The 22656-nt window shown below is 42.5% G+C and overlaps 1 protein-coding gene across 35 annotated transcripts in view; it reads right to left on the reverse strand.

Moving 5' to 3' along the window:
- KCNMA1 (potassium calcium-activated channel subfamily M alpha 1) overlaps positions 1-22656 on the reverse strand; it is a 733580-nt gene that overhangs the window by 146270 nt on the left and 564654 nt on the right. For all 35 annotated transcript variants that reach the window (XM_043596657.1, XM_043596656.1, XM_043596650.1 and 32 more), the window contains 2 exons: positions 15906-16015; positions 1395-1463 (listed from right to left, as the gene is read on the reverse strand). In XM_043596657.1, the coding sequence (XP_043452592.1) occupies positions 1395-1463; positions 15906-16015 (179 nt within the window). The remainder of the gene's footprint in view (positions 1-1394; positions 1464-15905; positions 16016-22656) is intronic.

Genomic DNA, 22656 nt, shown 5'->3' on the forward strand with positions numbered 1-22656 from the left:
CTATTGGCCTCCATGTGGGAAAGCAGTAATTCCAGAAACATCCACTTTATCTGTTGAACAGCAAATAGCCAGGACTCTGGGTTTTTTGTTTTTGTTTTTTGTTTTGTTTTTTTTTTGCACATAATATTCTTCACTTTGCCAACACAGAAAAGAAAAATGTATATATACATACTTGTTAACTGCTATGGCCGTGTTCTACATGTGGCCACCAAATCCACCATTTTTTTTTCTTCCTCTTGGTTGATTTGGACTTTCAAAATAGCTTAGCCTTTGATCAGATTTTGTGAGCAATCTGATCTGGTGGTTAAGGTAATATAGCAAACACTGGATTGATTGACTTGCTTACAATCCAGTGTTTTTTCATTGTGCTTTGTTTGTTCTTTGTCAGAGACAGACCATACATTTGGAAGTCTGGCTTCATTGAGTTATTCATCCAGATAATGAAAACTCCTTAGATGGTGATAGCAGGCATCTTCTACTGTTGCCCTGCACTCACCGTATTAAGGCATATGTCAGAGGGTATCTGCACTCTACACTTGGGCATCCATAGGAAGACTTATTTACTATAGCTAGGAGGAAACCTAGCTATAGGTTTTGTCATTTCAGAGGACAAAAGCCCATGCATTTCTCAATGAGCTCTTTCTTCCAAACCCATTGATAAAAATTGGGGAGCAAAAAAATCAACTCTATTTTATCTGTAATACATATAGTCCGTCATCAACAAAATCCCCTGTTAATGGGATGCTTCCTTCTTCCAGTGTGAACTCATATATTGACTGGGCTGTTATCTATTTCAACCAGACCCAGTCCCTCATCAGTCTGATCTGCACATAATTAAGTGCAAAATAAATAAATAAAGAGGGCTCCTGCCTCTGAGCCTGCTCTCCTGACTAATTTGCATGAAGCTGATACTCTGCCACCTGGATTTCGGTTGCACCGGGAAAAGCACATATGGTACACAATAGGCTGCTTGCAATTTGGCTATCGGGAGACCTGGCGTGTCCCATCACAGCCCTGCCCCATCCCTGCTGTGAAGGAGGCCAGAATCCACCTGCTTCACGCTCACCGCAGTAAAAAGGGGTTTGAGGACAGGGGCTGTCCCCGATTTTGTGCACAGAGGGTAAAAAGTGCAAGTTGGCATGATCAGCTGGCGATCTGGATGCCTCATCACTCTCTTCCAGAGAAACACTTTCTGAATGCCCACTGGGGCATGAGATGGAAGTGGCAGTATCTGGTTGGGTACGCCATGAGAAGTGCCCGAGGGCCCGAAATGTGCTGCATCAGGGTTCCAAGTACATCAATAACGTGTAAGAAACAAGTGGGGAGACCCAGACTCTTAGTGCACTCTCACATCTCGTAAATGTCGGCCGGCCACCAGGCTGTGGCAAACTTACCGGCTCTCTCGGTTGGCGGACTTGTACTCAATGGCTATCATCAGGAGCTTGAGCTTCACAAAACACAGCCTGCAATGAGATGGAGAAACCTCCCAGTCAGTGCTTCTGAATGACCAGAGCCACACGACACTGTTATGACCTCTCCATCGCCCGATGCACTCATTATTCCAGGGACCTCCATTCCATAGTCACTGTGCCAAAGGGAGGGGGTGGGAGCGACACCTCCCCATCCTCCCCATTAAACCTGATTTCTCGCAAGTGATAAGGTGCTGAATGTTCAAAGTGCAAATTGCACTCGGGTCTGGATGTCTAGACACAGACCCCAAGCAGGGATTTGTGCCTGGGGATTTATGCTGGGCCAGATTCATTAGTTACTCAGTCGGGTAGTAAAATGTTAACTGCAGGAGGAGGGAGGTATTTGGAGCAGCTGGACCTGTTATTTGGATTCCATTTCGGTCTTTTGTACAAATGGCTCATATTGTTGTTCCGAGCAGACCCCTGTGTGCTCAGAATGATGGTAATAATCCTTAGCCTCCGTGTAACTGCCCAGCACATGACTGTGGCACCGTCACTCTTGGCCTCATCCAAGCTGTCTCACCTCATCTGCCCGGTGCTCTCGCTTGCAGCCCAGCCTGCTTTGAGGTAGCCTCGTTCCTGCCTTGATGCGATTCCTCCCCCAGATGCCTTCTCTTCTTCCAGCCCTTCCTCCCAGGCCCCCGTCAAGTCCAACCTTCTGTGCAGCTCTTCTGTAGCCCACCGCCACCCTCTGGCTCTCTGTTCCCAGAGAGCCACAACCTGCAACAACCTGCAACAACCTCCTTCAACCCGAAGTCAGCCGCACACTGGCTGTGGCTGCTCCCCATTGCATTCTGTGTCTGAACTTTATCTCCTCAACCAGTGTGACTTCTTCAAGAGTCTGAGACTTATTTAGGGGCTCCTGGGTGGCTCAGTCGGTTAAGATTCCGACTCCTGACTCTGGCTCAGGTCATGATCTCAGGGTTCGTGAGATCGAGCCCTGCATTGGGCTTGACAGCACAGAGCCTGCTTGGGATTCTGTCTCTCTCTCTCTCTCTCTCTCTCTCTCTCTCTCTGCCCCTCCCCCACTTGCTCTCTATCTCTCTCAAAAAATAAATAAAAACAAAACTTAAAAAAAAAAGTTTGGGACTCATTTGGAATTCCCCATAGTACTGTCCGTGGAACCACTGACACACAGAAGCTAAATAAATGAAAGGTTTTGCTTACTGGGGTTCTAAGAAAATAATAAAAGATCCAGTAAAGTATTTATGGGTAAAGATGTTCAAGGTGGTAATATTTATACAGAATAAAAAAAAAAGTTACCTAAATGTCTAATAATGAAGCAGTGGTTAAGTAAAGTATGGTACAATATGGTTTTAGCATTCAAGATGAGTTTTTAAAGAATATTTCAAGGTATAAGATTAATAAATGATTGTCATATAGATACAAACTTCTAAATTATTTGATACAATTAGGTGAAAATACATATTTATATACTCAAAGAAATAAAAGCACACACAAAAGAATTACATACATTCTATATGACAAGTATCAACAATGAGCATATGTTTTAAGGACTTTCTGGATAATAAAACATTGGCTGACTGATAGATTGAGAAGTGAGTTGATGGTTATTGATGGGTTGATGGCTGCAGCCCCATAAGGGGGTAGGGGTGCACCGGTTCACAAGTCAGGGCCGTCCTTGGTGCTCTCCTTTAATCCCTACAATATCCCTGAGAGAGAGAGAGAGAGATGGCCTCAGTTATTCCAACATCTACTTATATCTCTATATCACGGGTGATGAAACTGAGGCTCAGAACACCCATGTTAACTTGCCCAAGATCCCCAACTAATACCTGGCAGGATACACATCCTTAGCCCCAGGGAAGCCTATTTCTTACTGGGAGAGATAGATAAAAAGCAAATATACAAGTGGTAATACATTTCCAGAGGAGGAAAACACTGTGCAGAAAACAAAACAACCGAAGAGGACAAGGAGTACCTGGGAAGACCCATAAATACAGGGAACCAACTGGTGTTGCCAAGGGGGAGTGGGAGGAGGGTGGGCAAAATGGGTGAAGGGGAGTGGGAGGTACAGGCTTCCAGTTATGGACTGAATGAGTCAGGAGATGAAAGGCACAGCATAGGGAGTGTTGTCAATGGTACTGTATCGCGTTGTATGGTGACAGATGGTAGCTCCACCTGTGGTGAGCATGCAGCATAACACGCAGAACTGTCCCAATGTTGTACACCTGAAACTAATGTCACACTGTGTGTCAACTCTCCTCCAACAAAAACCCCCAAAACCAAAACAACCAACCAAACAAAAAAGGGCAACTGGGAAGATGTGTTATCTGCAGTGGTCCAAGAGGACCATCCTGAGAAAGTGAAGTTAGAGCACTGAGCCCTGGAGGTGATGAGAAGAGGCAGGCAATGAGGATCTGGAGAAAAATCTTTCCAGGGAATGGCAGCAGCAAGTGCAAGGGTCCTGAGGCAGGAAGGAACTCGGGGTGTCTGAAGATCAGCAACGAGGGCAGCTGGACTGCAGCAGGGTGAGCAAGGTCACAAGTGACAGTGATTAGGTCAGGGAGCTAGGCAGGAGCAAGTTTGTGAAGACTGCTGGCCATAGCAATGAGTCTGCTGGTCTGCCATTTATTCTAAGTGAAATGGGAGGCTTTGGGCTGGTTTCAAATAGAAAAGTGACATAATCATGTGTGAGACTTTGTGGCTGTGTTGCTTGCAGGTAAGGGCTTGGTGAAGGCCTCATGCTCTCCTGTGGGAAGAAGACCGAATTGCTCATTCCTACATGTGAGGTCACGGTCTTCATATTGCTTTCAACAGACAGATTTCAAAGGACCACTTCATCTAGGCACATTTGGGCTCTCCCGGTGATTTGCAGGTTTGCTGATTCCTGCCAGCAGACTCTAATGACCTGGGCTTTGTGCTGATTACGCAGTTTGCTGAAACACCAATCCAGGTATCCAACTACAGCTGGAAAAACGCTCTTCTTAATTTATGTCCCATAGAGAACTGCTAACATGCACCCTTTATGGGGCTGTTACTTGTGGAGCTTAAATTGTTTAAAATATCAGATGGCTCATGCAATATTTGTTGAACCAAATTACCGGGGTAGGTAACCACTTTCTAATGTAAATAACAGCTAAATGCCAAAATCTCAAGGAGAAAGCTGCTCTTAGCACATGTCACGAAGAGGCCGATATGCTGATACCCTATGAGCAGCTGGCCACTCTGTTTTGGGTCTCTGTGGTTCATGGGATCATGGACCTTAATTGCTTTAATGACCTGATCCTGTTGGTAGAAGCAAAGAAATAGTCCACAGTAATGGTGAATTATGTCTTCCTAGGTACTACAATATCATTTACCAACTAGGTATAAAAAGAGAGTTTTCCAATGCAGGATAGTCAGTAAAATCTACACGGCCTTGTGCACGTTCCTTAACCTAGCAGGGTGGACCAAGGAGATCTCTGAGTCCTCTTTCATGACTTCCAAATCCGTATCTAAGATGACTGATTGTGCACTGCTTTACAGAAGCCTCTTTTTAAGAAGCTCTTTGACCCAAACCCAGCCTTTACTCACTGGTCAAAGGGGGAGAGGGCAGGGACAGAGTGATGTCAACAAAGTAATCATATGCAAATAGTGCCACAACCATGGATTATGGGATTCAGGCCCGCCCTTCTCACAGAGATGACAAAGAGGGGCAACTTGCTCAAGGTCAAATGGCCTTTATGAAGAAAGGCCAAAAGTGGAAATTAAATCTCAGTGGTGGCCGGAAGCCCAGCATGGAGCATTAGGCAGTGCAGCATGTTTAAAAATTCAGAATGAGATACCAACAGGTGATTTCATATAAAAACTAGCCTTTCAGCTTTCCTTGATAAGTCAATCATAAATAGCCACACTGGAGCCACATTCTTTATGGCTAAAAGGGACGCGAGCTTGATGCCCTTATACCTCTGGATGGGACATGTGCTCTCCACTATGCCAAGGTCCCCTGCACTCCTTACCCTACCTCCTCATTCTTCACTCTTTGTTGCTCACTCCTGCCTCCTACAGACACCTACGTTTTTAATCTCTGCTCTAACTAGTATCTTCTGCATGTCCACAAAAAGCACATCTTGAGTAATTTGCAATTTGCACTAGAAACAGAACTACATCTCCCCTATTAAACATCAGGTTTTTTTTGTTAGATCCAGCCACAGAGAGTTAGCCAATCTAGGGTGGTGGGCTCAAGGCTGCAGCAGAGGTACAGTCTCTGTTGGGGGGTCCTGGAGGTAAGAACAGACCAAGGCTAGGAACAGGAGTGCTGGGGTGTGGTAATCACTTGTTTACCCATCTCTCTGCCCTCGACTTGAGCTTCTTCGGTGCAAGACACATGCTTTGTCTCCCTGGAATTCTGCAAAGTGCAAAGAGTGCAAGGCGCATTTAATAAATGATGATTAAATGCAGGAATGACTGGGGAGCAGAATCTCATGAGGTGCTGGAAGTATACATAAGAGATAAAGTGGTAAACTAGGAAAGTCGAAGCAGGGAAGGCTTGGGAGTCGAGTATCAAATCCTGAAACAAGGTGCCTCTTAACTTGCTCATTAGAAGCAAAGAGACTGGAAAAGAAGGATATAGAAAAAAAGAATAGCAGCGATGTACTCTGGGGATCTCACATTCGCCTTGAATCAATGTGCCAAAATGCAAATACAATTCTAAGATACAGACAGCAATTTATCCTTGGGAATCTCTACAGATCCTCCTACAAGGGGTGTGCTTCTCAGAACACGTCTTCAGACCAGCCAGGATTGATGTCCTGAGATTAAATATTTACTTGTATCATTGATACCATTGTTTTTGGTAAAGCAAAATAAGCTTTGCTTATCCAGTTCTTATAGTCCTTCTTATGGTTTTACTCAGTGTCTCCACATAGATAGGACTGGGGGTGGATGAGAAAGGGGCTTAGGTTGAGGGAGGGTATAAGAAAGAGAAGCTAGACCACCTTTACAATGGAAAACAGGATAAAATCAGCCATAAGTTAGCAGGAATTCAATTCTTGTTTCTAAAATAAAATGTCCCAATATGTCCAATGCAGGAAGTTGCTGCTGGTTGTGAAAATAATTACAGGGGAACAGAAATGACTTTTTTCCAGAAAAAAAAAATGCCACTTGTCACAAAAAGGTCTTAAACCAGCAATCTGCAATAAAACTGTTGTAATAACAAGTTAGATTGCTTTCTTGGTAATTATTAAGTAGAGATCTACCAAATTTGACAATGACATTATATAAGGCCTTTTTTTTTTTTAGTGCTAGCATCATCTGTTAAATACAGTAGTTTCAACCCAGATGTTCCTGAACAAAGGCTCTTAAGAATTAGAGTCCAACTGTTTCTACCTACCCAGAGGGACATAAATTGTTCTTGCCATTAAATCAGCTTCCTTGACTAGAAAGATTGCTTGCTGATGTGAATTAAGCGAAGAAACCTGTCTCAGAACCTGTACTTTCGAATGTGCCCAAGAAGGGTGTGTGAAGATGTGGTTTGGGGCTGTTGAAAATGAGTCACCTAGGAGTGAGTGGGTGAAGAGAGAAGAGGTAGCTTTCATTGTGCCCTGCAAACCCAGCTTCCCCTGAAATACAGGCCCCTCTTCTGCGATCCAGAGGGACCCTGGCAATGTCAGGCTGATGCATGTAATCAGAGTAGATGTGGATGTAAATACTGTGCATTGGGAAACCAGATCTTTAGGATCTAGGGGCTAGAATGAAAAAGATTCAGATTTAGGAGCTTTGATTTAAAATGATAGGCTCTCAAAATGGAAACATCTAGTTAAAGGAAATTTGAAACAGCAGGATTTATAAGACTCAGGACCAAGAAAAAGGAAGTGATTTAAAATGCTCATGGAGATGTTCAGATTTCATTTCCCAATAGCTTTGATAGAGGTGGAGCGGGCATCAGAACACCCCCACCTCAAACACACACGCATGCGTGCACACACACACACACTCACAATATCTCCACTACCACACCTGAGACACTTGATTTTATTAATAATTACATTCTTTGATATAGACAGTGAGCATTTGCCTAAAATATGAATAAATGCATTTTAGAAAACTGTATTACTATTATTAGTCAGAAACAAAATGTAAACTGTGTGTTTGTTATGTGGACCTAATATCAAGTGAAGCCCCTAACATCTCATTTCCAACGGACTGCCTCCTTGACCCTCCTGAAGAGAATTCTAGATGTGCCACTGTCTCTGTGGCCTTCGATTAAAAGTTTAACAGATTTTGGCACAAAAACAGACACATAGACCAATGGAATAGAATAGAAACCCCAGAACTAGACCCACAAACGTATGGCCAACTCATCTTTGACAAAGCAGGAAAGAACATCCAATGGAAAAAAGACAGCCTCTTTAACAAATGGTGCTGGGAGAACTGGACAGCAACATGCAGAAGGTTGAAACTAGACCACTTTCTCACACCATTCACAAAAATAAACTCAAAATGGATAAAGGACCTAAATGTGAGACAGGAAACCATCAAAACCTTAGAGGAGAAAGCAGGAAAAGACCTCTCTGACCTCAGCCGTAGCAATCTCTTACTCGACACATCCCCAAAGGCAAGGGAATTAAAAGCAAAAGTGAATTACTGGGACCTTATGAAGATAAAAAGCTTCTGCACAGCAAAGGAAACAACCAACAAAACTAAAAGGCAACCAACGGAATGGGAAAAGATATTCGCAAATGACATATCGGACAAAGGGCTAGTATCCAAAATCTATAAAGAGCTCACCAAACTCCACACCCGAAAAACAAATAACCCAGTGAAGAAATGGGCAGAAAACATGAATAGACACTTCTCTAAAGAAGACATCCGGATGGCCAACAGGCACATGAAAAGATGTTCAGCGTCGCTCCTTATCAGGGAAATACAAATCAAAACCACACTCAGGTATCACCTCACGCCAGTCAGAGTGGCCAAAATGAACAAATCAGGAGACTATAGATGCTGGAGAGGATGTGGAGAAACGGGAACCCTCTTGCACTGTTGGTGGGAATGCAAATTGGTGCAGCCGCTCTGGAAAGCAGTGTGGAGGTTCCTCAGAAAATTAAAAATAGACCTACCCTATGACCCAGCAATAGCACTGCTAGGAATTTATCCAAGGGATACAGGAGTACTGATGCATAGGGGCACTTGTGCCCCAATGTTCATAGCAGCACTCTCAACAATAGCCAAATTATGGAAAGAGCCTAAATGTCCACCAACTGATGAATGGATAAAGAAATTGTGGTTTATATACACAATGGAGTACTACGTGGCAATGAGAAAGAATGAAATATGGCCCTTTGTAGCAACATGGATGGAACTGGAGAGTGTGATGCTAAGTGAAATAAGTCATACAGAGAAAAACAGATACCATATGTTTTCACTCTTATGTGGATCCTGAGAAACTTAACAGGAACCCATGGGGGAGGGGAAGGGGAAAAAAAAAAGAGGTTAGAATGGGAGAGAGCCAAAGCATAAGAGACTGTTAAAAACTGAGAACAAACTGAGGATTGATGGGGGGTGGGAGGGAGGAGAGGGTGGGTGATGGGTATTGAGGAGGGCACCTTTTGGGATGAGCACTGGGTGTTGTATGGAAACCAATTTGTCAATAAATTTCATAAAAAAAAATAAAAAAAAAAGTTTAACAGATTTTAGGGGCACCTGGGTGGCTCAGGCAGTTAAGCATCTGACTCTTGATTTCAGCTCAGGTCATGATCTCATGGTTCATGGATTTAAGCCCCATATTGGGCTCTGCACTGACATTGTGGAGCCTGCTTGGGATTCTCTCTCTCTCTCTCTCTCTCTCTCTCTCTCTCTCTCTCTGTGTCTCTCTCTGTCTCTCTCTCTCTCTCTCTCTCTCTCTCTCCATCTCTCTATTCCCCTCTCCCCCACCTCTCTCTCCCTCAAAACTTAAAAAAAAGTTTTAACAGTTTTTAGGGTCATTTGTTTATTCACTAACATGTAGAAAGATTACTGGTCATCTCTGGGTCTCTGTAGTAGAAATCATCATAAATATTGTATTCCTATCTGTGTTCATAAACGTTGTCTTAACTACAATACCACCCCTCAAATAATTAGATGAATAGGGCCACTTTGTTCAGGAAAAATATTTTTTAAAGATGAGACTTGAGTCCCTCCACAATTTCTAACAAAATTCTCATTTCTGCAGCCTGGCTAAATGAATCCATCAAATGACAATCAGGCTTGCCAGCTTCTCTCTGCTCAATGTTCAAATTCAGAAATCCTTCCCTAAAATCTACTGATCTGCTAGAACTCAAGTTCAAGTGCCTCTAGTTTTCATTTTACAGGAGACCCAGCTTTCCCCAGGTAGTCTTAAATCTCCCTCAAGCAGCTTCACTGGAAAGATCTGTCCATGCAGAACAACACAGCACGAGAGCATGATTTTCTTCTTGTTTAGGAGCCCTGAATGCAGGTGGACGAGGGGATGGAGAAGCCCCCTCCAACCTCCACACTGTCTTCAGTTATCACAAAAGCATCCATGCTCACATCTAGACCGAGGGCAGAACTCCTGCCCTGTAGCACCGCGAAGATCTGACCAGAGTTCCCCCAAGTTACCCAGGCATTAAATACTCCACATCAAATCTGAATTTTAACTACTCCATCAGCTGCAGGGGGACAGAGAGAGACACACTGTATTTTAAATACATCTTTTGTCCTAATCCCCTCTGAGCTGTAAAACCCAATACAATTAAGCTTTTATATTTTGCAAGCGATGAATGACTGACTAATACCCTCACTGAGAAAGCCAGGACCTGGAACATGGTGTTCTTGCCATAACCCAACCTCAGAACCTGTGGTTTCCTCCTGCTCCTCCCTCCCCACTTCTCTGGTCTCCCCTCTGCCTTCACTTTCTTGTCTGGAGGCAGACAAAAAAAACTCTGTCGCTGTTTCCCCCTGAAAACATCACACGTCAAAAGAAATCTGATTTGTCTCTTTCTCCCATCTAAAAGGGAAATCAGTTTGCTCTTGTTGGAAAATCGAAGAGATGCTATGTGGCTCCCAGCCTCTCAACTGCTTACTGCTTAGAATTCCCTCTTCCCTCTTTATTCCCTCTCTGAATCCAATCTCCTTACAAGACACAGCTCAAGTGTCTTCTCTTCTAGGAAGCCTCTCCTGCTCACCCCCCAGCCTACAGGGAGTTCTCACCCCCTCTCTCAGCCTCTGTCCTCCAGTGTGCACCCATCAAATACTTCTCCATAGGTGCTTAGTTCTCTCTGAGGATGGGTATTCTTTCTTTCTTTTTTTCCAAATGTTTATTTATTTATTTTGAGAGAGAGAGCACATGCGCACATGTGAGTGGGGGAGGGGCAGAGAGGGAGGGATACAGAATCCCAAGCAGGCTCCACGCTGTCAGCACAGAGACTGACTCGGGGCTCAATCTCATGAACCATGAGATCACGACCTCAGCCGAATCAAGAGTCGGATGCTTAACCGTCTGAGCCACCCAGGTGCCCTGGGTATTATTTTTCTTCGCCAGACTTAAAACTCTCTAAAAGCAGCCACTGTAGGGAAACAGAGTTCTTTACTTTTCATTTATAAGTACTGTCATTAATCCTTTAAGGTGTGCATACTTGATTAAATCTAATCGCAGTTTCCTTTAGAGATGGCACCATGCCTGGCACACTGCACACATATCCTAAGTTTATTAAATATCTAGTCGACTGACTGGCTGGTGACTGACAGACCACTGACTGACCGCAGAACTTTTCTAGAGGGTAAGAGTAAATATAACCTGGAAATGCCACAATGGAATCCCTTTCTTTCTTGGTGCTTATGTTGTACTTGATGGGACAGGACTGGAGGAGGTGGGAAAAGAGAAGGTGGGAGAGGGAAAAGAATACCGGCACTATTGAGAGATAAGTAATGTTCCTATTTCAGAGATGAGGATCCTGGGGTAAACACCATGTCCGAAGTCAGGCAGCTGGTAACTATCAGAGGAAGGAGGTATGGAGAAATCAAATACCTTGTCCCAAATTACACATCCACCAAGTGGCTGCTCTGAGGGTTTGAGATTCCAAGGTCACACTCTACAATATCAAGCATCATCCTATTATGGGGACGGGTCAAATACAAGACCCTTTAGTGGCAAACATGGCCTCAGACAGCAGTTCCTTGATTCCTGCAGCCTTGGTGCTGGCCCCTCGCACCCTCCATGGTCCCTTGCTGGGGAAGGTGGGGAATGGGAGGGAGAGGGAGCAGGTGGTTTTGTGGTGTTCAGAGCACAATGGATGGCACCTTCTCTTTCAGATCCCAAAGCTCCTTTGCCTTGATCGTACTGTCACACAGACCCAGGGGCAAGCCAGCTATGCAAAATGAAGGGGGGTTGCTTAGGAGTTGCTGGCTCTTAAAAGGAACACCCTAAGGGCATCCTGGGGAAGGTCTAGGACATAGCCACCATGATCTTGCCAACAACGCCAAGAGGCACCTTTGTGGGTTGCATCCTGAATTGTCCTTATTTCCACTGCATCTTGGCACTTAGCGCTTCTCTGTTCTCTGCAGCCTGAAGTTGCTCTCACGATGTCCAGTGGAAACCTCACCAAGAGCATTAAAGGGCTCAGCACCCCAATGCTTTTTTCCTATACTGATTTGGATAAGGCATGGAGAGAGGGCAGAGCAGTCAGGAGTGTGCCTGGCGTGGCAGAGTGTAGATTCAGCCTGTCTTCCGGGAGATTGAAGAAAACGTGAAGCAGGAATGGTGGCAAGGAAACTCACACAAAGGCCCAAATGTTAACATTAGCTTGTCAAATATGGCCCACCTATATTCTATGATTTGCCTAAAATCAGAGAGAAACATTCCAGTGACTGAGCCCAAAGTGCGGAGTAAGGGGAGTTTATTCCAGCCTGTGGTGTAGAGGGATGAGGAAGGAGGGGGTAGGGGGAGGTCCCAGGCATCAGACTTTGAATCAGAATCACCTGTCTTTGCTTATAAAAAAAGTACAGATGTGGGGGACTCCCCCAGATATTAAAATCTGGAGATGGAGTCTAGAAATCTCTCCACTTAGTACACTCCCCGGGAGATTCTTAATTAGCCAGCTTTCCTCCAGCAGCTCCTCCAAGCTGCTCTCAATTACACAGGCCCAGCATCAGAACCCTGGCTCTGTCACTTGTGCACTAGGTGGCTTTGGAGGGGCACCAACATCCTCTGAGTCCCAGTGTCCTTGTTCATAAACCAGGAAGTGTGGCATTAATAGAAACCACAGGATTGTTGTGTGGATAAAATGAGAAGACGTAAATGAAATATTTAGAAATGGTACCGTGTTTTGTCTAAGTTAGTGACACACGGAACAAAGGTGCATCTTCTGATGACACACGCAGTGAGGGCACAAGGCCGGTGCCCAGAAGTCTGAGGACATAGCTGGTGTGAGTCTCCCCCGGGCAAGAGGGAACACCTCTCCACTAGAAATTTTTAAAAAGCTTGCCTTGTGGGGGCCTTCCGGCCCTCCTGCCTCTCCTCTTCCCCACTCTATTCTCTGGGGAAATAACTTCAAATTTCATCTGTGTATCCTGCTCCCTTATCTTTCCACAGAACGTTTCTCCTGGCTTCTGAGAAAACTCCAAGCTCTCCTGGGCGGTGATCCCACCCTGCAAGGGGGCATACTGCCAGCTAGGCAAAGAGCAAATTTATTTCTTTTCATGCTTTAAGACGTTATTGGCTGCATATTGTTTTAATGCAGCACATAATTACAGAAACCACTCTGAAAATCTGTATATTTTATCTGTGCTTTATTGTCCCCAGAATATTCCCCAATTCTTTTTCTTCTACATGAACCAGCTTAAAATATATTTCAGCGTCCTTTATGTCATCTCGAAATTGAATAGCCAATTCTTACTGTAATGAAAATACTTATGCGCCAGCCCGGTGATATACAACACTACACTCTAATTACAGCTGTGCTTTAATTAACCTGAATTGAAGAGTGTTATCATTAAACTGCTGGTAACTTTGAGTTATGGCTTTTCTTTAATTTAAAGTAGAAAACACAGATAATTAAGCCTCCAGATAATCAAATGCTTGAGGAGAGCTTCAATGTTTTGGGATGTTCCTAAATCTCATTAAATGTCCTTTCTTTATTGATTATTCCTACCTCTGCTGTATCATTGTGTTAAACGAATAATAGCACTAAGTTGAACACATTCTCACTCACATCAGAAGTTTGTGGGTTTTTTTTTTTTGGTATTCCAGAAGCTGTGCTGAACAAATATTAAATTCTCTGACAACGAGGTGTGTCTGAAAGATTCTCTCCTCCTCAGGACATGTTCTAAACATGCAAATCCATCAAAGGAAATATTTACAGCAGCCACTAGTGTCCATCCAGCTCTTGAGCTGGCTCCGAAGGGCAGTGAAGTTTCACACCACCCAGGGAGTTCTTGACAAAATCACATGGCAGTGGGGCCAGGCCCAGGGTATCAATGCAGATCTGGCCTGGTTTAAGACAAGAGAGAGGGGAGGACCTACACTAACCCCTTCTTTACAACAAATTAGAGCCAGTTAGCGTCTGGTAGAAATGCAAGTGCACATCAGGTTTTCAAGAGAGGCCAAAAATCTGGTTTTTATGTGAAATACCACCATTTTGAAATATTCGCAATTAACTGTTAAGAAATGAAACACTGCACTGGGCACTTAAGGGAGTCAAATTTACCTTGTGGGTATCCCAGTTGCAGCCTCTAGGGGGAGCAATTCTAACCTTGCGGTTTAATGCTCTTAAAACAAACTGACTTGGTATTCCGCAGCAGAGTAAGAAAAGCAGTGGGAATGCAGGCTTCTGAGGAAGCACTCATGGTAGATATAAACACTGGTCAAGCCAGGGAAAATCAACAGCCAAGGAGGGCATCTTCACACACACCTCTGCTAATGCCCCCAATGCCATAGGACCCCTCTGGGCACTGGCAGCTTTGCCGTGTGCTCAGACCACCCCTACATTATATAGGAGGCCTCCATTTTTTTTTTTTTAACATAGAACCAGCCTCTATTAAAAGTCTTGAATTCTCCTGGGCTTTCTATCCTAGGCAGTCCAAACCCCAAGGTGGAGAAAATCCCCTGAGACAGCCTCAATGTTCCAGGACCTGAGGCCTCTGAATGGTTAACTTCTTTCTGTGGCAGAAAGAGAAATAGCTCTCACAGAAAGGAACACATGGGAGTTACAATAGGGCATCCATTTTCAGAAAATAACTCCTTCCGAATCAATTACCTATTCACTTTTCCAGTCCATTTAGCGTTTAAACTTTCGCTTAGAGACAGGGTGGGAAATTTCAGTAAAGAGCCAAACCGTTTTGGATTGCTTAGGGTCTGGGCCCAGGGACAGACACAGTACACCTGCTGTGTCCTGTGACAGGAGTCTCCAGATAAACACCACCTCCCAGGTGTTCTGTCCCCTCTCTGCTGTGCACAGAACAGAAAGCTAGAAGACAGAAGAGCCCAAGGGTCCCCAGGACTATCCTTTTTAGACCTCCCTTTCCAGAAGGTGGGTTTCATTTGTAGGTACTCAGCACAAGGGAATAGCTATTCATCCTCAGCCCAGTGGTTCCAAGATTCCCCTATTTCTGCCCAGTTTTTATCAGCAAGACTGAGGTTATCAAATCTTTTGCTAAAGTGTCAATGGATTAACAAGGCTTAATGTTTCAACATTCCCAGGGAGTTTATGCTTTCATAGGGGACAAAACCCCTGTTTGACTTGCACCCAACATTTGAGATTCCAAGTGGGAAATCTAAGGCATCATCATGATGGAAGTTTCTCGGGATCCAGGACCCATGTAACTCTTGAGTTCATATCCCTTAAATGATCACCTATGCTACTTTGAGGGGCCATGGCCAGCTGGGGCTGCCTCTTGTTCAAATCCATCCTGCTGAGCCAATAATAAGGAAAAGCTAAGCCTTCTCATTGTCATAACATGGTGGTTGTTCATGTCAGGAGCTAAATTGCTAAGAGCTTCTCAAGGCCTCCTTCCATACATTTGGTTCCACATTTCCTCAGCAGTATTTGAATGCACTTTGAATAATGGCTTCTCGGATGTCTCTATGATCTGATTTGACTGAAAGATATTAAAATTCCTTTCATTAAGGATCAGGCAAGATTTGTTTTCATCCTGGTAAAAAGACATGGGTTCCTGCCACCCATCATACTGTGTCTACACCACAGGAGCCTAATTCAAGACATGCAGGAACACTGTGGTTCATAATTTAATGCAAATAATGGACCTAAGTATAAGGTTCTCAGAGCTGTGGGGAAAAGTAGGGCCAGCAGAAATCCCCAAGGCAGAGACCATGTAATGACCCACCTTCCTGTTCACCACACAAGACAGAGCACACAGGTTACCCTCAGTAATTGTTGAGTACCCCAGCTGTATTGGGCAGGCGTAAGGTATCTTCCCTGAAAGGGGCACATTAAATACCCCTGCGAGCCAAAGAGCACATGGTTAATGGTCACTTACTCACAAACAGTAGGGAAGGACAGACCCACGAAGGCACTGGAGAGATATTCTGTGTACATTTCATTTGAGACTCCTTCCAAGTAGTATTTCTGCCACGTGTCTTCCTCAATCTAGAGAGAAGAACACAGGAGGTTCAAGATATGACAGCACACTATAAAAGAAAAAACAGAGTTTACCATCTGGCAAGTGAATGAATGCCTTAGTTATGTGATGGTGACTGTCTTCAGCAACCAGGACCACAACCACATCGTCCACGTGAAGCTTTCCATGCTCCTAAGCTCTTAGAATGGAAGTACATCCTCTCTAAAGCACCATTTTTCTAACCTGTATGCTTTTCAAGGGTGTGAAGCATGGGCATTCACCCACAATACTGGTGGGCAAGTAAATCAATACAAGTGCTTTGAAGAGCAATTTTGCAAGTGTTATAAAAATTTTTTAAAGGACATGTTCTCTTACACAACCATTCCATTTTAAGTATTCATAGCAAAGAAACAAATAGACACATATACAGAGACATATGTATAAGAACATCCTTCCTATTAATAAAAAATTGGAAAAAAACACAAATGGTACATTTTTCAATGGAATACAAAGAAATAATTAAAAATGATGGTGAAAATGTATATCTGCTCATATAGCAATTATGTAAAAATTACCAAATAATGTTAGTAATTTAATGACCCTATTAAAATGCCCTATAATTATCTGAATGCTTGTAAAGCCATAGAAAAATCTAGAAAACTTTATACTAAAACACTAACCATTTCTTGTAAAGCCATAGAAAAATCTAGAAAACTTTATACTAAAACACTAACACTAACTATCTCTGAGTGGAAGACTAACACTTTTCTCTATAGATTTCTGAGTTGTCTGAAGGCTTTTACAATGAGTGTGTATGTGTGTGTGTGTGTATGCATATATATATACGCAAAAAATAAAACAATAACACAATAGAACAATACGTATATTTCTACTTTGGGAAAAAGATTTTTCCAACCACACCCTGAGTATCACAAAAAGTAAAATGTTGTTTCAGACAGGCCTTACCCCAGATTTCATTAAAATGTGTCTTTTTTCCTAATTTATCAAGCTCTACTGGTTTTCCCAACAACCCTCTTCATGCTAAGCATTTCTAGAAGGATTTTACATTGGAAGTGATCTTTAAAAATTATAGAGTGAATAACAACAAGAATGCTGAGCCCCTATAGGAGGTCAAAGACCTTGGGATTCCCAAGGCAGGCAGACTGAGTAGTCCCTGGGAGTCTGTAGGCTGTGGCTTCCCATGTATACCTATACATAAGGTGAGGAGATGAGAGGCACCTTCCCAGCCAACAGGAAGTGACTCCTTACAATTTCTTGGGCTGATGCTGAATTAGAAGGCATCTTGCCTATGGCCCATAATCAGTTTGCTAGGGGAAATGCAATGCTAGAAGTTGAAAGAGACTTGGAAACAGTGGGAAATGAACACCTACCATCTACTGGGTGACACCCTGGAATACAAAAAAGGCAGGACTCACTTAGAAATAAATTGAATGCTCCCTGCTTCTATGTTATTTGCCTGCTTTGTGCAAGTCTGGGTGATTAGAGTATGTGGGTTAACCTCATTAGTTTGAGCTGCTTCTAACCTACTCCCACACATTAGACATTAGCTATGCAGTGCTGCTGAGTATGGGCTGTTTATCTACAAATTGGTCTTCCCCAGAGTGGGGTCTTTAAAAAAAAAAAGCACTCAACCATTTCTACTGCTAAACTGTATGATTTTTAAAAATTAACTGCAATGTGTTTAACTAAGCATAAACTTTTTAATTTCCCTGAATCATAAGATTTCAACTTTTTTTTCAAATAAAAGATATTTTGACTTTATAAGCAAAGGCCATTAATTCTAACTAATTTGAAGAAAGCCTAGTCTGCATTAGTAAATAATTTGAAATATAGAATAGTTGGGGAATTATAGTACCATAATTTGTTTTATTGGTAAATAGGATACTATATGAAGAATTGCCAATGATAAATCCTCATGGTAGAGCTTCATGGGAAAATAGTGTTTTTGAAATGGAAGAATTCAGCCTATTCTTTCAGCAGAGACATTCCCTTTATAATGTGTTATGTTACTAGTTTAACCTGATTTTCAAAACAATGAAAATAGGAGCCTTTATCTCGATTATTATTGATTGGTGGTGGTATTCCTCAGTTAATATAATTTTAACATGGTCCTTTTAGTTATGGCCAGTATTTTCATACCTCTGTATCCTAATAGAACTATTCTTTTTTTCTAACATTTCCTTTTTTAAAAAAAATTATTTTTATTTATGTATTTAATTATTTATGTTTATTTATTTTTAATGTTTTTAATATTTATTTATTTTTTTGAGAGAGACAGACAGAATACGAGTGGGTTAGGGGCAGAGAGAGAGGGAGACAGTTTCCCAAGCAGGCTCCAGGCTCCAAGCTGTCAGCACAGAGCCCGACACGGGGCTCGAACTCATGAGCTGTGAGATCATGACCTGAGCCCAAGTTGGATGCTCAACTGACTAAGCCACCCAGGTGCCCCTATTTATTTATTTTTGAGAGAGAGTGGGGGCAGAGGGAGAAAGAGAGAGAATCCCAAGAAGACTCTGCGTTGTCAGTGCAGAGCCCAACATGGGGCTCAAATTCATGAACCCAGAGATCATGACCTAAGCTGAAATCAAGAGTCAGATGATTAGCTGACCCAGCCACCCAGCAGCCCTTGGCAACTACTCTATAGACCAAATTTTATTGTAAGTTAATCATTAAATATTTTTATTAAGTAGACACAAATTTTTGCAGGATAATAGTATTATTCATGTTTGTTTTGAACATAGCAAATATTCATTCAATTATTCATTCAGCAAAGACTTACTGAGCATATTCAGTATCTATTCAGGACCTATTCCAGTTGCTGATTAGATCTTATTTAAACTGGTATTTATTTGCCCTTTTTTTTTTTTCTCTTTGCTGGAAGAAGTGCCAGATGTCTAGCTAAGATATCTAACCAGATATACCTTTTCCTGATTTTTTCCCATATTTTTCTTTCTGCAGGTTTTGCCTTTGTGGCTGATCAAAAACATTTAAGGGATTCAATGTCAAATAACCGGAAAAAAAACATATGGAACTTTTCTGGAAAGCAAAATGCCTCTTCTACATCTATCTGTGGATTCTGAGACGGTACCTACAATGCTAGATAGAGTAGCACTGAAGGGACTGTTTAAACACTGAGAGGTTTCACTTCATTGCTTAAGATTTTTGCTTAAGATTGCCACATCTTTAACACTATTTCTATATAGATAAGCCAACATGTTTTTGAGATTCCTAACAAAGGTGTTCTGGGGCACCAGGGTGGCTCAGTCAGTTGAGCATACGACTCCTGATTTCGGCTCAGGTCATGATCTCATGGTTCGTGAGTTCAAGCCTCGTGTCAAGCTCTGTGCTGACAGTGCAATATCTATAATTGTAAGGGCAGAAGAACCAGTAATTATAATGAATCCTAAGACCTTTTAATCCTTAAGGGCAAGAATGACAAGTTGTGACAGATCAACAATAAGAACGGGCTAATCACATCAGGAGAATCAGGAAATGAGCCCCAACCCAGGACACTGACACCATAGCACACAGCAGACTCAGACAAGAGAACCTCAATCTTCATCCCAAGGCAAGGGCTCAAACTATCTATCACTTCTTACCAAGGTTTACCTTTCTAAGTCTCAAACCTGGCATCTTTGACTGGCTGAAAAAACAAAACTGAAAGGACATATTCTTTTACCTTTGTCAGCAGTAAAGACATGCATTCCTTTTTTTAAATTTTTTTTAAAATTTTTATTTTTATATTTGAAAGAGAGAGAGACAGAGCACACGCAGGAGAGGGGCAGAGAGAGAGGGAGACACAGAATGTATCTGAAGCAGACTCCAGGCTCTGAACTGTCAGCACAGAGCCCGACATGAGGCTCGAACTCAGGAACTGTGAGATCATGACCTGGACTGAAGTTGGAAGCTTAACCGACTGAGCCACCCAGGCGCCCCAAGAAATGCATTCTTAAGAAAGGAAAAATAAGTGTAATATATGTTGAGTTGAAAACATTTGTGCTTCACCCAAGAGAAGATGGCAGTGAACAAAGAGAGCTAGAAAAGGTGGAGCGAGTTACTGTCATTATGATTTCCCTTTTACAGGGGACTAAACTGAAGCACAGAGAGGTTAAGTAACACACTAATAGTCACAAAGCCAATTGTTGGTGTGAATAAGATTCAGAGTTCATACTCTTAACCACCCACCATGTCACCTTTTGCTAGAGATGACAGAGTAAATACATAAGGAGGGAGTGGTGCTAGGATCTTGGGGGGCAGGATGGATTTGCTGTATATGAGTACCTAAGAGGGGAAATATCAGAACAGAAGCTCACCAATGACTCAAATTCTTAAACCCTGGAGCCCATGACCTTGTGAGAGGTTGATGAGGAGTAACATTAATTTTGAGTTGTAAACCAATGGAAGGGAAAAGATATTTGCAAATGACACATCAGCTAAAGGGTTAGTATCCAAAATCTATAGAGAACTTACCAAACTCAACACCCAAAAAACAAATAATCCCATGAAGAAATGGGCAGAGGAAATGAATAGACACTTTTCCAAAGAAGATATCCAGATGGCCAACAGAAACATGAAAAGATGTTCAATGTCACTCATCATCAGGGAAATACAAATCAAAACCACACTGAGATACCACCTCACGCCAGTCAGAGTGGCTAAAATGAACAACTCAGGAAACTATAGATGCTGGCGAGGATGTGCAGAAACAGGAACCCTCCTGCACTGTTGGTGGGAATGCAAACTGGTGCAGCCACTCTGGAAAACAGTACAGAGGTTCCTCAAAACATTACAAATAGAACTACCTTACGACCCAGCAATAGTACTGCTAGGAATTTATCCAAGGGATACAGGAGTGCTGATTCATAGGGGCACATGTACCCCAATGTTTATAGAAGCACTTTCAACAATAACCAAATTATGGAAAGAGCCTAAATGTCCATCAACCAATAAATGGATAAAGAAAATGTGGTTTATATATACACTGGAATACTACTTGGCAATGAGAAAGAATGAAATCATGCCATTTGCAGAAATGTGGATGGAACTGGAAGGTATTATGCTGAGTGAAATAAGTTAGTCAGAGAAGGACAGATATCATGTTTTCATTTATATGTGGAACTTGAGAAACTTAATAGAAGACCATGGGAGAAGGGAAGGGGAAAAAATAGTTACAAACAGAGAGGGAGGGAGGCAAACCCATAAGAGACTCTTAAATACAGAGAACAAACTGAGGGTTGATGGGAGGTGGGGCAGAGGGGAAAGTGGGTGATGGGCATTGAGGAGGCCACTTGTTGGGATGAGCACTGGGTGTTGTATGTAAGCAATGAACCACAAGAGTCTACCCCAAAAACCAAGAGCACACTTTACACACTCTATGTTAGCCGAGTTGACAATAAATTATATTTAAAAAAATAAAAAATGAAAATGAAAATGGAAAACAAACTTTGAGTTGCACTGAGAGTGTGGGCCTCCTCTCACAGCATGACAGCATCCTTTCTACTCTACAAAATGGAACCATCTCAGCCTACAACTCCTTTCCTCAAATAGTACATGCTATTCTCCACATTTGTGTTGTGAAGGTATTTTTAACTGTAATGTAATGTACACACTTCCCAGCAGAAAAATGAAGGAATGGGACCAAAGTGACTTAAGGAAAGGTGCCAAAATTAATTTGCCAGCCATGCAGCCATCAATCAAAGGCAAAGCATTTCCTGAGGCAGCAATTTCTCCTTTGGCTGTCACATCAAACTCCAGCTGTTTTAGAAGAGCAAAGATGAGCAGGTGATGTGCTGTGGCTCCTGATTCATCAAATACTCACTCACAGAATCTTCAGTGAGAAAGGGAAATTGAGCCATTGGGCTAGCTCGTCTACACTGCTTGTGGGCTTATTTATGTTTTCTCCATTATCTAATTTTTCATCCAGTCTAGTTCAACCCCCTGAGTGAATGGTTGTACACCAACTCATGGGCAGACAGCTCCACCATCAAAGGGTACCTGCCAACTGGAAACATGAGCCTTGGCTTCGAAGGAAGTGACACCTTCTTGATCCTAGATTCTGCATGTGTTACTAATGGTGGGTCGGTAATGACACCTTTTATTTTTTATGCTTTCTCTGATTAGAGTGAAACTGTGTTTCTCTAATGCTAACAACCCAGTGAATGTGAAAAATCAACCATCCTGGCTGGGGTATGCTACAACCATGGTGATTTCCGTTCCCAGCGAAGAGTCTGAACGACCGTGGTGATTACGGTCAAATAATTTTGCTAACGTCTGTCCCCACCTCTGGAGTCATGTAAATAATTCCGGAGATTATCTAATATGCCAATTCTTATTTAACTGAAAACAAGTACACTATTTTAATCCAAATATATTGATATTATGCACATCAAAAATAATGAACTAAAAGGAAATTATAAAAACCAATGACCATTATGTTAATGGCTGCAATAAGAAGACGGGAGTCATAACACACACACTAACATTGCCCCAAACTCGTAGTAGGAGACTAGTGTGTTAGCAGGTATTCAACGCATTACTATTTTTTTAATGTATGCAAATTTTAAGTTAATATTTTTCTTTAAAGAATGCACAGTTTTAAATCATCAAACTGCTTTGATAAGAATTAACTAGTCATGGGGCACCTGGGTGG

The sequence above is a fragment of the Prionailurus bengalensis genome, chromosome D2 (genome assembly GCF_016509475.1).
Source record: "Prionailurus bengalensis isolate Pbe53 chromosome D2, Fcat_Pben_1.1_paternal_pri, whole genome shotgun sequence".
Classification (NCBI taxonomy): Eukaryota; Metazoa; Chordata; class Mammalia; order Carnivora; family Felidae; genus Prionailurus; species Prionailurus bengalensis.